The 14,593-nt window shown below is 45.8% G+C and overlaps 1 protein-coding gene across 3 annotated transcripts in view; it reads left to right on the top strand.

Annotated features, from left to right (window-relative positions):
* The window catches only part of TRABD (TraB domain containing), a 58,604-nt gene that overhangs the window by 11,869 nt on the left and 32,142 nt on the right, over positions 1-14,593 (top strand). The window contains exons 2-3 of one of the 3 annotated variants that reach the window (XM_039520211.1): positions 11,862-11,923; positions 14,484-14,562. In XM_039520211.1, coding sequence (XP_039376145.1) covers positions 11,900-11,923; positions 14,484-14,562 — 103 coding nt within the window. In that variant the 5' untranslated portion in view covers positions 11,862-11,899. Of the gene's footprint in view, positions 1-11,861; positions 11,995-14,483; positions 14,563-14,593 lie in introns of those variants that run through there. The other 2 variants (XM_039520212.1, XM_039520213.1) reach the window with 2 other exon arrangements.

Below are 14,593 nucleotides of genomic sequence, written 5' to 3'. Positions count from 1 at the left end.
GTCTTCGGCGGTAATCCGCCCGGAGCGGAAGGACTCCCCGCCTGGGAATACCAGGAGCGAAGAAGCTCATGCGCCCGGCCCCGCAAGAGTTTTCCGGGACCCCCGGAGCGAGTGAGGGACCCCGCTCCAGGGGCCCCGAAAAACTCTCGTGGGGGCCCTTGTGGGGTTCGGGGCCTGGGGCAAATTGCCCCTCTTGCCCCCCCCCTCTGGGCGGCCCTGGCTCTGTGTGCGCACATGGAGCCCTTTGCCTCCCGGCCCGGGGGCTGCTTCTGAGAGCAGCGCCGGGCCTGCAGCACCACCAGGGGTAATCCCGCGGGCCAGATCCAAAGCCCTGAAGGGCTGGATCCGGCCCGCGGGCCATAGTTTGCCCATCCCTGGGCTAGATATACAAAAGGAGTAGAGAGGCCCTCCTTAACTGCCAGATAGATGGCCTGGGAGTGCAGTCCTGCAGGGAGCAGACTAGGAAGGTTGGAAACCAGTTTGTTGGAGGAAAGCTGAAGCAGGTCTCACTCCTCCTTCTGCCTGGAGTAGTTGAGCTCCTTCAGGAGATCCCAGGACAGGGTAAAGGTTTATATTTAGAACTTGAGTTAAACTGTCTTATTTTGGAAGAATAAAATTTGAGCCCTGAATTAAAAGGACTGAAATCAGGCAGCTGAGTATGTTTTTTGATGCATTATCTGGTGAATTGGCCCATTGGTGTACACAGAGGTGCTGGGGTGGGGGCGGGGGGAATAGTATGTGATCTTGTACAGTATGATAATCATTAATTATATGAACGGAGGAAAACTGGCTTGGCAGCAGCACTGCTGAGAAGGATCTGGGAGTTGTGGTGGATCACAACTTCAGCATGAGTCAGCAATGTGATGCTGTTGGAAAAAAAGGCAAATGCATTAACAGAGGCATAGGATGCAAGTCACAGGAGGTGATAGTACCACTCAGCGCTGGTTAGGCCTCAGCTGGAGTACTGTGTCTAGTTTTGGTCACCAATGTATAGAAAGGATGTAGAGTAACTGGAAAGGATCCAGAGGCAAGTGACACAGATGATCAAAGGGATGGAATGCAAGCCACATGAGCAATGGCTGAAGGAACTGGGTATGTCTGGGATGGAAAAGAGGAGATTAAGGGGGAATATATTAGTGGTCTTCAGATACTTGAAAGGCTGCCATAAAAAGATGGAGAAGAGTTCTCTTTTGCCACAGAGGGCAAAACTTTCCTAACTGTAAGAACAGTAGGACAATGGAACAGATGCCTCGGGAGGTTGTGGAGGCTTCTTTGCTGGGGGTTTTCAAAGGGAGGCTGGATCCATCTGTCTTCAATGGTTTAGACACAACAAATCTGCATCTTGAATGAGGGTTAGACTAGATCAGTGTTTTTCAAAGTTTGGGTCACGACCCAGTATTGGATGGTGGCATGTAAGGCACTGGATTGCCTTGCTCAGCACCCAGGGACCCTAGCGGCTCTGGTCAGCACTGCTGACCGGGACATTAAAAGTCCCATCGGCGGTGCTGCCCAGCTAAGGCAGGCTAGTGCCTATCTGTTATGACAGTGCACTGTGCCCCGGAAGCAGCCAGCAGCAGGTCCGGCTTCTTGGCAATGGGGAGGGGAAAGGGGGCGGTGCCTGCGGGCGAGAGCCGTGCGGAGCTGCTTGCATGCCTCTCCCTAAGAGCCCGACCTGCTGCTGGCCGCTTCCAGACCGCAGCATGGTCTGCAGTGCCAGGACAGGTGGGAAACCTGCCTCTGCACCCCAGCTGTGCTGCTGACCAGGAGCCGCTGGAGGTAAGCCTGCACCCCAATCCCTAGCCCTGAGCCCCCCCAAACCTGGAACCCCTTTCTGCACCCCAAGCCCCTCATTCCCAGCCCCATGCCAGAGCTTGCACCCCCCAGAGCCCTGCCCCCTTTCCACACCCCTATCCCCTGCCCCAGCCCTGAGCCCCCTCCTACACCGCAAGCCCCTCATCCCCAGCCCCACCCCAGAGCTTGCACTCCCAGCCCAGAGCCCTGACCCCCGCCCCCCCTGCACCCATTCCTGGCCTCACCCTGCAGCCCTCACCCCCTCACTCCAACCCTGTGCCCCAGCCCCAAGCCCGTCCCATACCCCAAACCCCTCATCCCCAGCTCCGTTGAGTTGCGGGCATCAACAGTTTTCTTCAACAGGGTCCCCAGGAAAAAAGTTTGAAAACCACTGGACTAGCTGACCCTTGCGGTCCCTTCTAACCCCGTATGATTCTAAGAACGAGTGGGCTGAATTAAGGTTGCACAGACAACCTTCATGCTGGCATGTCCTAATTTTCTGAGGGCTGGGTTTTGCAGTCTCATTTTGGGTGGGTCTGGGGGGGTGGGGAGTGTTTAAAAAGAAAACTGAAAACAACAAATATCTTTGTGGAACCATATTGATTCCCACATGGGTCACCAGCAGAGTTGGAACCTTTAGATCCAGAGCACAAACCTGGGCTAAATGAGTAATTTATAGCGCTGGTAGGTTATCTTCAGTGTAGGCCAGCCAGCAGATAGAGGGAGATGAGGCATGCACTTTGTCAGGGGGGTTCACAGCTATTTGCTGACAGCATAGGAGTGTTGAGACTAGGGCAGGGGTTCTCAAACTGGGGGTCAGGACCCCTCAGGGGGTTACAAGGTTATTACATGGAGGGTCGTGAGCTGTCAGCCTCCACCCCAAACCTCACATTGCCTCCAGCGTTTATAATGGTGCTAAATATATTTTGAGTGTTTTTAATGTATAAGGCGGGGGGGTCGCTTGCTGTGTGAAAGGGGTCACCAGGACAAAAGTTTGAGAACCCCTGGACTAGGGAATGTTGTGTTCCATTCCAGGCTATGGAGGAGAGTGTTCTCTAGTGGTTACAGATCCTTCTGCCCTTGGCCCCTCCAATTTTTACCAGTCTCACCTCCCTCACGTGCCCCTTTTGTCTCCTTGACCTAGTTTCCCTTCCCAACTCTTTTTGACTTCTCATCCCAGTCTCAAACTCCCGCCTTCCCTCTCCCCACCTGCCTTTTTCCCTGTGTCCCAGTCTCCCTACTTGCCCTTCCCCAAGCCCAGCTACTTGCCACTCAGGCAATTCCCTCATTCTTCCCCTTGCTGCCTGGGCTCCAGTAATGGGAGTTGTGGCCCTACACCCCCGTATTCTTCATAGAGATATTGTTATGATATGATTATGGCATAACTATGATGTATTTTATGCAAGATTAGGCATGTGAGATATCATTGGAAAGGTTATGATTTACTGAATATGATTGTCCTATTTGTATTATTTTTTTGTATCTGAAGTTAGGAATATTATCTATGCATCTATTACAAATGTGTTTGCACCTGGGGAATGCCCACTAGACAGAATACAATCAGTATGGATGGCCGGTTGGGAAGGGCCATTAAGAAAAACAATAGGTCTTTGAAGATGCTAATCTCCCATTGGGAAGCCTTCCTGGGCATGCTGCAAACAGCCTCTGAGTTATGGCTGCAGGGACATGTGACCAAGTCATCTGGTACTGGACTCCGTGTTAATACTAGTATTTTTCCACTGACTGGGAGTGGGAATCAAACTGGGAGGCAAAGAATTCCTGCCATATGCAAAAACTATTTAAGGCAGGGGAGTGACATCATTGTGGTTCGTTCTTCATTGACTCCCCGCCCAAGAAAGAGGACTGCTGGAAACACCTGAGAACAAAAAGACTGGACTGGGGGGAAGGGCTGAGCCCAGGCAAAAGTGTTGTCTGGCCTGTGAAAGAAAGATCTGGTGTTTTAAACTGCAAGCAAATGTAGCTTGTCTTCAAGAATCTCTGCAATCTACCTAAAACAACATTTAGGGTTAGAATTTGCTACTTATAACCAGTTTCTTTAGTATATTAAGCTTCAATTGCGTGTTTGTTTTATTTGCTAGGTAATCTGCTTTGATCTGTTTGCAATCCCTTATTATCACTTAAAATTTGTCTTTTGTAGTGAATAAACTTGTTTTTGTTTTTGTCTAAAACGTGTGTGTAAATCATAACTTGGGGCAGAAAGCTGTGTATATTTCCCTCCACGTTGAGGAAGGGGGTGAATTTCATGAGCTTACGCTGTACAGTTCTCTGTGCATTTCAAAATAATATAATTTTGGGTTTACCCTCCAGAGGGGGGTGTGCACTTGAGTACAGTAACTCCTCACTTAGTCGCATTTTTCAGGAACATAACTACAACGTTAAGTGAAACAATGTTAACTGAATCCAATTTCTCCATAAGAATTAATGTAAATGGGGGGGGGGGGTTAGGTTCCTGAGCAGCTTCCTCTACTCTGCAAGCACCAGAGGCGGGGGGTTCAACCTTCAGCCTGCCCACTCCACTCCTTCCCCTAAGCTCCCACCCTTGACCTGCCTCTTCTCCCCCCCACCTCCTCCCCCTTTACTTTGCTCACTGCGTCCTGGCTCCTCCCCTCTCCCTTCTAAACGCCAAACCAGCTAATTGCTGCATAGGGGAGGGTGGGAGGAGGCACGCCGAGTCCTCGCTCCTCCCCCTCCCTTCTGCCCGGGGTAATCAGCTGGCTTGTGGCGTTTTGGAAGCAGGAGGGAGGGGGAAGGAGTGAGGACTCGGCATGCAGGCTCCTCCTCCCTCCCCTGCCTCCCTAATGTGGCAAGCCAGCTGATTGCCCCGGGCAGAAGGGAGGGGGAGGAGCAAAGACTCAGCGTGCCTCCCCCCCCCCCGCCTCCCAAACACCACAAGCCAGCTGATTGCCACCATCAAGAGGGAGGGGGAGCCTGCGCGCTGAGTCCTCTCTCCTCCCCCCTCCCTTCTGCCTCCAAAACGCCGCAAGCCAGCTGATTGCCGTGGGCAGGAGGCGGGGAGAGGAGGGGGAAGGTGCTGATGCGCAGAGTCTGCCAGCGGGCTGTTGTGTATTTGGTGGTCATGGGTTTTGTTACTATGGCAACTGAGTTAGACTATTAAGGGATAGCTCAGCCGGTTTCAACCGGCTGAGTGAGCTCTCTGTCTCTGTAAATAAAATGGAGGTTTTGGTTAGCTGTCTGCTCTCTGGCCTCAAGTGATTGCTTCCTACACCGGCTGCCCCAAGGATACAACACTGGCGACGAGGATGGGATCCTGGTGCTGCTCCAGTAACAGAAGGAAGTAGAAGTCAAGGTAAAGACCAAACAAAGAAAAAAAGCTGCTTGTTGCCCTGACTGTGAAAGTGAAACTAAAAATCATGGCTACTCTGACCAGGCCCCTGGAGCCTTTTGATGAGAATACAGAGCAGTGGCATGTGTATACTGAGCGTTTTGAGCTTTTTGGTATTGCAAATGACATTACAGAAGCGAAGAAGGTGCCAATATTCTTAACTGTTGTAGGGGCTAAAACCTACTCTCTGCTACGCAGCTTACTACACCCTGTTAAGCCTGAGACTAAATCTTACAGTGACATTGTGGAAATCCTGGGGTCTCATTTCTCCCCAAAACCACTGGTAATTGCTGAAAGATATAGGTTCCACAAAAGAGACCAAAAGGAAGATGAAACAGTTGTACAATTTGTAGCCATTTTAAAAAAGCTAACAGAACACTGTGAATTTAAAGAGATGTTAAATGATGCCCTGCGTGACAGGTTAGTATGTGGCCTCTGCAGTGAAGCTATACGGAAGCGCCTACTGACAGAGGCTCAGCTTACATTACAGAAGGCTGTTGATATTGCTGTCTCCATGGAACTGGCTACAAGGGAGGCACAATACATCGGTGCATCCCCTAGGGTGCAAAAAGTGTCACAAGAACTGACCCACAAAACGGTGCAGAGTCAAGAATGTTACTGCTGTGGTAAGCTGGGTCACCAGGCATCAGAATGCTGGTGTAAGGACCTGGTGTGTCGACACTGTGGCAAAAAGGGACACATTGAGTATGCCTGTAAACAAAAGAAAAAGAGGCCTGTGGTCTGGCCGACAAAAAGAGGAACCTTGCATACCCTAGAGCAGACCCAGGATGATCAAGGTGACACCTCCTCACAAGAGGAAGTTCCACTGCATGTTTTGTCTTTGGCAGCGGGCTCACATGAATACTGGGTAACCCCCTTATTGGAGGGCAAACCTATACGCATGGAACTAGACACTGGTGCAGCTGTCTCGCTGGTTCCGGAGACTGTGTATAAGGAAAAGCTACAGCATCTTCCGCTTAAGGCAACAAAAACTGTTCTGAAGACATATACAGGTGAAGCTGTGCCCATGTTGGGCACTATTGATGTTAAGGTGGAGCTCAATGGACAGGCGGCTAAATTGCCACTGTTTGTGGTGAGAGGTGACTACCCAGCCTTAATGGGTAGGTCTTGGCTTGGGAAGATTCAGCTGAACTGGGCAGAAGTGCACCGGATGACTAAAGAAGAAACCAGTCTAACCCCTATACTAAGGAAACATGCTGCTGTTTTTGGAGATGATTTGGGAAGTATGAAGGGAATCACTGTGACATTGAACATTAAACCTGGCAGTCCACCAAAATATCTGAAAGCCCGAACTGTGCCATATGCCATCAGGCCAAAAGTTGAAGCAGACCTGGAGCGCCTGGTCACCAATGGAGTCCTAATACCAGTTACCCATAGCTCATGGGCCACTCCTATGGTTCCAATAGTGAAGAAAGATGACTCTCTCTGGATTTGCGGTGATTTTAAAGTCACTGTCAACCCAGTGTTGTGTGCAGAGCAATACCCGCTTCCCCGCATCGATGACCTCTTCGCAGGCCTGGCTGGGGGACAAAAGTTCAGTAAGATTGATCTGAGTCAAGCATATTTACAGATGCACGTCGATGAAAAGTCCCAAGAGCTGTTGACTATTGTGACTCATAAGGGGCTTTATCGATACTGTCGCCTACCCTTCGGAATCACATCGGCTCCCGCCCTGTTCCAGAGGGCTATGGACCAGATCTTGTGTGGCTTGTCAGGAGTTCAGTGCTATCTGGATGATATCCTTGTCACTGGAAGAAATGAAGAGGATCACTTAAAGAATTTAGAGGCTACCCTACAAAGACTGGAAGAGTATGGCCTACGAGTTCGCAAAGACAAGTGTGAATTCTTCAAGCCCTCTGTTGAATATTTGGGACACATCATCGATTCTGCAGGTCTTCATAAGGCCCCTGCAAAAGTTAAAGCTATTGTGGAGGCTCCCCCACCTCGAAATGTAAGCCAGCTACGCTCACTTCTCTAGTTTAGTGTGTGTTTTATTTAGGGGATGTTCTTATTGGGGGGGAGGAATATGTTGTGTATTTGGTTGTCATGGGTTTTGTTACTATGGTAACTGAGTTAGACTATTAAGGGATAGCTCAGCCGGTTTCAACCTGCTGAGTGAGCTCTCTGTCTCTGTAAATAAAATGGAGGTTTTGGTTAGCTGTCTGCTCTCTGGCCTCAAGTGATTGCTTCCTACACCGGCTGCCCCAAGGATACAACACGGGCGCTGAGGGGAGGGGGTCGTAGGGAGGCTGCCAGCCGTGGGGAAAGCAGGCAGCCAAATAAGGTAAGACTGGAGCATTGCACAACTTTACATGAGTGTGCTCCCTAATTGATCAGCAATGTAACAACGAAGCAATGTTAAGCGGGATGACTTTAAGTGAGGAGTTACTGTATTGGGCAGTTCCTTTTCTGAGCCTTCCCATACAGAGCTGATCTCAGCATCTGTTTGTGTAGCTGCCGTTGGGTGTGTCCCTACCTGTATGTGTGCTGGTAAAGTGCAGTCTGAAGCCTGGGGGAAGGCTTGACTGGCTTGCCACAGCAATACAGCGTATAGCAGTGGTCCCCAACTCGGTGCCCACGGGCACCATGGCGCCCGCCGGGGCATTTATGTGCTCCCGCCTAATGCCCAGCAGGGGAGTGAAGCCGTGGCCCCACGCCTGCCAGGGACAGAGAACTCCGAGGCTGCGGGTGCCGGTGTTCTCTGTCACCAGCCAGCGCGGTGCCCACTTAGTGCCCAGCAGGGGGGAGAAACCGGGGCCCCGTGCCTGCTGGGGACAGAGTACTCCGAGGCTGCGGGCGCCAGTGTTCTCTGTCCTCCCGGCTTCTCTCCAGCTTCTCTCTGCGCTGCCCAGAACTGGTGCCAAAAAAACCCCAAAAACAAAAACAAACAAAACTGCTCCAACTCTGCAGAATGGACGAAAGGCCGCCCCGTAGCATGTGCTGCCCCAGGCACATTCTTGCTCCACTGGTGCCTGGAGCTGGCCCTGTATGTGAGTAATTGTTGGCGCCCGCCACACTCTTCTGAAAACATGAATGTGCTACTGGCCACAAAAAGGTTGGGAACCACTGGCGTATAGCAATACAGGCTGGTGGGTCAGGTGGGTTCAGTGGTACCCCAGTTCCAGGTGGCATCCCATTTTTTCAATTTTTACCAATTTAAATTTTCACTGTTATGCAAAATTATGCACGTGGGTGTGTGTCAGACAGTGGGAGGGGGTCTGACAATGAATGACAATAGACATTGAGATTCAAAAAAAACGAAAGCTTTATAACTGCTAAAACACAAATTGTCAACATCACATCACAAACTGTCAACATCACATGTCAAAATATACAGAGTAAATATTTTTAAATCAAAGTCTAGTTCTCAAGCAGCATTTTTCTTACTTTGCGTATCTGTAAATTTCATTTATTATTGATGGAAATAGTTTTTCATTGTTTTTTGTGTGTACAGTGATACTGATGAAAAATCTAATCCTTCCAAGCCTGTGTATAAGAGTTTGCTTTTTAACTGGAGCTTGTAATTTACTCTTTTTAACCCCCAACTGTAGGTAAAAGGCATGTATGTGTTCAAACTTACCAAACCTTTCAGTTTGGCTCTAGAGCTCAGATGTATGAGGATGCTGGAAAAACTCTGGTTATTTGTACATGAAATGAGCAAATCAAGTGGCAAGTTGACCTAGTCCAGAGGAATAGGTCAGTAACTAAGGCACAGCTAATTTGGAGTTATGCTTGTCTGCATTGTCTGTTTAGCATGCAAGCTGTTCAGAGCAGGAACTCCCTTTCATTATACAAAAACAACAAGGAGTCCAGTGGCAGACTACGGACTAACCCTGCTACCCCCTGATACTTCCCTTTCATTATGTTTATGTACGATGCTACTGAGGCATAAAAGACAGGTGTAAGTTAAAATAACATTTCAGCTTCACTCATCCCTTCATCTTATAGTCTCGTCCTGCCCTGTTGGTGTCCAAGTTTTGCATATGTTTTTTTAAAAAGAAAAAGCAGGTGGAGTTGTGGGGGGTTTTGTTCTTAACTGCAATTGTAATAAAAATAATTCTTCTTGAAAGAATGTTAGCAATTTATGTGGCATACTTACAACTCTTGTCTGCCTATGGACAAATCAGCAGGAACGTAATCTCTTGGAGTCTTTGTAAGTAATTTTTGTTTTGTTAATGTAGTTTGCCCCACAAGCTCAGAGCTTGATCTGTAGCTGCTCTCCGCATAGCATCCCTCTGACTTCATGGGGAATTCTGCCTACAAAGAGTCTGCAGAGTCAGGCTTTTAGTCTCATTGGAATTGTCTTGTTGCCTGAACTGCAATTGTTCTCCCCGCTCCCCCGTCCAGTTTGCTGGGTGACCAGTAGCAGTAGACAACCCTATCGTGTGAATCATTAAGGCTGGTCTATACATACCGGCAGCTGTCTGAGCTACATGCTGATGCTTCTTGCTGCCCTTTTGGATATATTTTTCTTCCAGTATCCAATTTTAAGTGGCAGCTGGAAAGCAATACAAATCCATTTGAATTAAAACTAGAAATCTAGCATGCACCAAAAGACGAAAATGCTGTCCTTTTAATGTATTGCAAGAGCGATGAAGGTATATGTACAGTCTCTGTATCTCATACATCCCAGTGTGCAAAAAATAAGATAATCTTGGGTGAGCATCTTCCATGATCTGTTCAGGTAGACTGACTTGATGGAGGGTGAAGTCATGCTTAATTTTATTAGATGTCATCAATGTGCTGCGTGCTGTACAGATCATGAAGTAAAATCTGGTCTCTGATCCAAAAAGCTCGCATTCTGCTGTATGTCTGAACAATATTATCTCAATGAACCAGGTTATAGAAGACTCTGATTCCAAGACCCTGCATGCTCATTATTTCTTTATTTTATTAACATTTATTTTGGTGGGTTAACAATGATGGGTTCTGTGGAAGAAGTTTGCATAAGGAAGGAATAGTCATTTAATTCAATAGTTCTTACAATCTGCCACATGCCCTGGACTAGAGGTTCCCAACTTTTTTTTATTGTACACTGCCTTCCAGATCTACCAGCAGCCAGTGAACCCCTACCCTTCTCATCACTGATATTTTGTGTGATCTTCTTAACACTGTCTTTAGCCATCTGTCCATATTTCACTGTTACATACAGATATAGTTATCATGTGACGTATACAACCAAACACCCTCTCCCCGATCCCAAGTTCTGAGCTCAGTTAGACTGGACAGTTGCTGGGCAACTGAACCCATGGTGTACAGTGACTGGAGGTGAGAGCTCTGTGTATCTGTTCTCACTGGTACATCTTGAAGTAAATACTGTATTTTATATAAGAAATTCCCACTGTGTTTTAAAGCTTTGTCTGAGTAGCCTATTATGAAAATGCAATAAATAAAAAAATAAAAGCGACCATTACATACCGTATTTTCTCCCACGCACCCTCCAGAGGCATCTCACATACCCCCAGGGGTTCACGTACCACAGTTTGGGAACCCCTGCTCTAGACTGTAACTGAAGTCCCTTTTTATCAACCTTGCATGCTTGAGTCCAGGGAGAAAGAAGATGTTCTGGGTATATGCTGCAGCGTGGAAGAATGAAGCTTGAAAACAAGAGTGGGACGAATTAGGCAAACTTATCTCAGCAGCCTCTAATAGGGTGACCAGATAGCAAGTGTGAAAAATAGGTGTGTGGGGGGGGAGGGTAATAGGCGCCTATATAAGAAAAAGCCCTGAATATTGGGACTGCCCCTATAAAATCAGGACATCTGGTCACCATAGCCTCTAAACAGCCTGATTTTAAGTTACGCTAAGGTCTCTTTATCCAGAAAGAGAACTGTGCAAAGAGGCCTTAGTGCTACTGAAAGGCACGCCTCTTTGTTCATAATGTTTTGTGTGATGCATGACACCAATATAAATGTTCATTATGAGAAGCAAAAACTAATGCCTGCTTTCTCAGCCTAGGGCTTGTGAGTCCACCAGTTGGGTCCAGGGTGTGGGCATTTGTGATCACCATCCTTTTCTTTAGCCCGGTGGCAGAGGAGTCCCCAAAATAAAGGAGAGGGTGCATGAAACTCTTTTCTGTTGTGATATGGGTCATGTCAGGAAAAGGTAGAGAAGCACATACAGTGGAACAACACTTTTCCTATTACCAAGAACTCTCTTCTTCCTTCACACCGTCCCTTGTATTTCCATTTGTGTGTAGCTGATCTGCAGAAATGGCCCATAGAAGGTGCGAGGATACTTAACATGGGGTGTGGGTCATCTCGATTATCACTTCAAAAGTTTTTTTTCTCTGCTGATGACACTCATCTCAATTGATTGGCCTCTTACAGTTGGTATGGCTACTTCCACCTTCTCATGTTCTCTGTATGTATAAATATCTTCTTGCTGTATGTTCCAGTCTATGCATCTGATGAAGTGGGCTGTAGCCCACAAAAGCTTATGCTGAAATAAACTTGTTAGTCTCTAAGGTGCCACAAGTACTCCTGTTCTTTTTCCGTAAACAAGTTTGTGCAATATATCTTTAGGTTGCTTCTATTATCTTTTCTGTTTATCTGGAGAAGGTGGGGGATGGAAATGTCTAGACTTTTCAGGTTTTTTTCTTTAGTTTTTCATAAATGCTCCAACCTTTGCTAGTTATAGCCCTTAATCTTTTATTTTCCCCCACCCACCTTTTAATTTTTTACAGGCCTTTTCGGATTGGTGAAATTAAACTACACTTCAGTAATGCAGGAGGAGCAACAGCCCGAGGTAGGGTTGGGAATAACCTCTTCCCCAGTAGTGATGATACAAGGCACTTGACAAGGCTCGGAATCAGCAAGATACTTAAGCACATGCCCACTGTTATCAGTCCCAAGCATTCAAAAATCATAGCATTGTCTTAAAAATAATGAGATTAACCGTGGGTTCTTGTTATTTGATGTCCAGATTTGGGACCCCTAGGGTTTATTTTCAAGCTTTTCTCTGCAACTGGGAGGGGTAGAAATTACGCTTTTATTTTTAAGTAAAAGCTAAGATTCTCACCTAATTACCTGACTTCAAGGGCTGATGGTAAAACTGTAGGAGTAACTTCAAGCATGTGAGCAGTCCCATTGTAGGCACCTTAAGTACCTTGCTGAATCATGACCTAGATGCCTTTTGCCATCCTTGAATTCCTACTATTTCCCTTCTTCTCTTTCAACTCACTTTCCCATGTTCCTGCAAATACTTTGATATGGAAGACAGTTGTGTGTGTGTGTGGAATAATCATACAATTAAGGCTTTGTTTCATCTGGCAAATAGCATTTACCCCCACCCCCCATTCAACCTCATTATGTTGATAAAGCCATTACAAATGCCAGAATTTAGGTTTTTTTATGCCACATATTTGAAAAATATAATATGAAATATTATTAATGTTTGAATAGAGTTGCTTCCTCTGGAAGGCTCAGAGAATGGGTACTCAGAGGCTGAGTGAGTACTTGATTATACTGATGATTGTATCCTGTCTATAAATATTATTTTACTGCAGAACAGGTATGTTGTGCACTGCCTTAAATTACTTAAATTGGGTACTGCAGAGCTGAAGCCAGAAAACAGGTGGGGAATTTAATTGCTGCTGGCTGAGGTTGGGAGCCTTGCTGCAACACAGTCAATGGCAAAAATCCCATTGACTTCCCTGGGAGTGGGATTTCACCCCTAGTATTTAACAACTGAGAATTACTGACTTGACTAATGAAATGCCCCAAGGATTTGAGAAGTAAAACTTCCTTGCTAAAAGTAGTATAAAGCTTTCAACCATCAAGCTTTGTCTGTCCTTACTTTAGGTCTTATCAATTAAAGTGCCCAAAAAAAGGCATCTCTAGGTAAAAATATGAATTAAATGGGATCTGTGGTGGGGTAGATGCTGTTGAAACTGCCATATAAGATGAACTTGCAGTCACCAAATACATAATTTATTGTCGTATGTGTTTGTGTTTGGGTTGTTCATCTTGGTTCAAACTTGGATGCATAAAGGTAGCAGCTATATTTGTACTGGATATTTAACTTTAAGCACCCAAGTTTGGAATTGTTTTTACCTTGGATCGCAACATGATAAATGTAAACTATGCTAGAATTTCCGTAAGCCGAAATATTGTGGAATGAAAGAATAAGGTTGAGGTGGTGAAAAATCTCCTCCTATGAGGCATTGTTTTGTTTTTTGTAGGAAGAAACTAACAAACTTGAAGGTTTAAAAATAGGAAATATATATCCTTTGGAAATTACTTTGGTTATCAAGTAAATATTGGTAGATGTTGATTCATTACCAGTGCTTTCATTTGGAAGGAACTCTGAATAATTATTGAGTCAGAGCCGGTCACTGGCGTGTGAACATGTTGATGAAGAATTCCAGATCCTCCCAAAAGTTACCAGAAAGAATTTGAAATAACGCCTTTGCCTAAACATAGCTCACAGTTGGGCTTTACATTGTTTGTAGTATCTTTCGGCATTAATTATATTTCTCTGCCTTGCTTGGGTATTTGGTCAGTCCCAAAACACTGCAGGCTGAATTACAGGGAGCGTTGTCTGTAGTTGTGTGTTGTTAAAGCTTATATGTTAACTATGAATCGAAGGGATTTTACTAGTCAACAAGTTGTCTCAGATTTCACAAGTTGTAAAATTTTCAGGTAAATATTTGTACATCAAGTCAGATAGACCTCAGTCCTTCAAAGAGTTACATGTGTGCTTGACTTCATGTCCCATTGTCTTGAACTATTCATGTGTGGGAAGTAGCATGTGCATAAGTGAGTGCAGGATCAGGCCTTATTTTGTGGTCTGTCTGTCTCTCTCATACATATAACTTAAAATGGCATAATACAAACAGACCCTTTAGAATGCATGTAGATAGTTTGTGATATCTGATTTGCACTCTTCTCAGACTTCCAGTGGTACACAAATTAAAAAGCTGTGAAATACAGTGTTTTCCATATGTAGCAATGCTTTTAGAATCATCTGTGCACAGTGGTTTCTAACACACACAATTCTTCTCTATAATGTTTTAAAGAGAGTAGTCTGCTCGATTAGAATGTTTAATCAGATTGTCTAAGCTCTGTATTAGTTATAAATACTCTCTCTTTCAAAGGAGATTTTAAATGTCTTTTGAATATATTTTTTTGCATCATAAATTTCCAGCTTACAAAAGAGCTGTTGAAAAATCAGATTTTGGGCTCAGTCGCTGTCTAACTAATTTAGTTATTAGTTTGAATCCATGTATAATATTTAAACAAGGAGAGAGGAGTATAAACCATTTCATTATAATTCTCATTGTCCTTTAAATTCTTATTTCATGCAGGCTGCTGCAGATCCAATGTCCTCCTCTGATGCACTGGAAGATGACCAAAAGGAAACTTCAGACGCATCACGGAATATTTGTATGTGTTAGTTTGATCAGGAAAAAAGAAA

Source organism: Mauremys reevesii, linkage group 1, assembly GCF_016161935.1.
Source record: "Mauremys reevesii isolate NIE-2019 linkage group 1, ASM1616193v1, whole genome shotgun sequence".
NCBI lineage: Eukaryota > Metazoa > Chordata > Testudines > Geoemydidae > Mauremys > Mauremys reevesii.
This window is presented reverse-complemented; position numbering and strand designations above follow the sequence as displayed.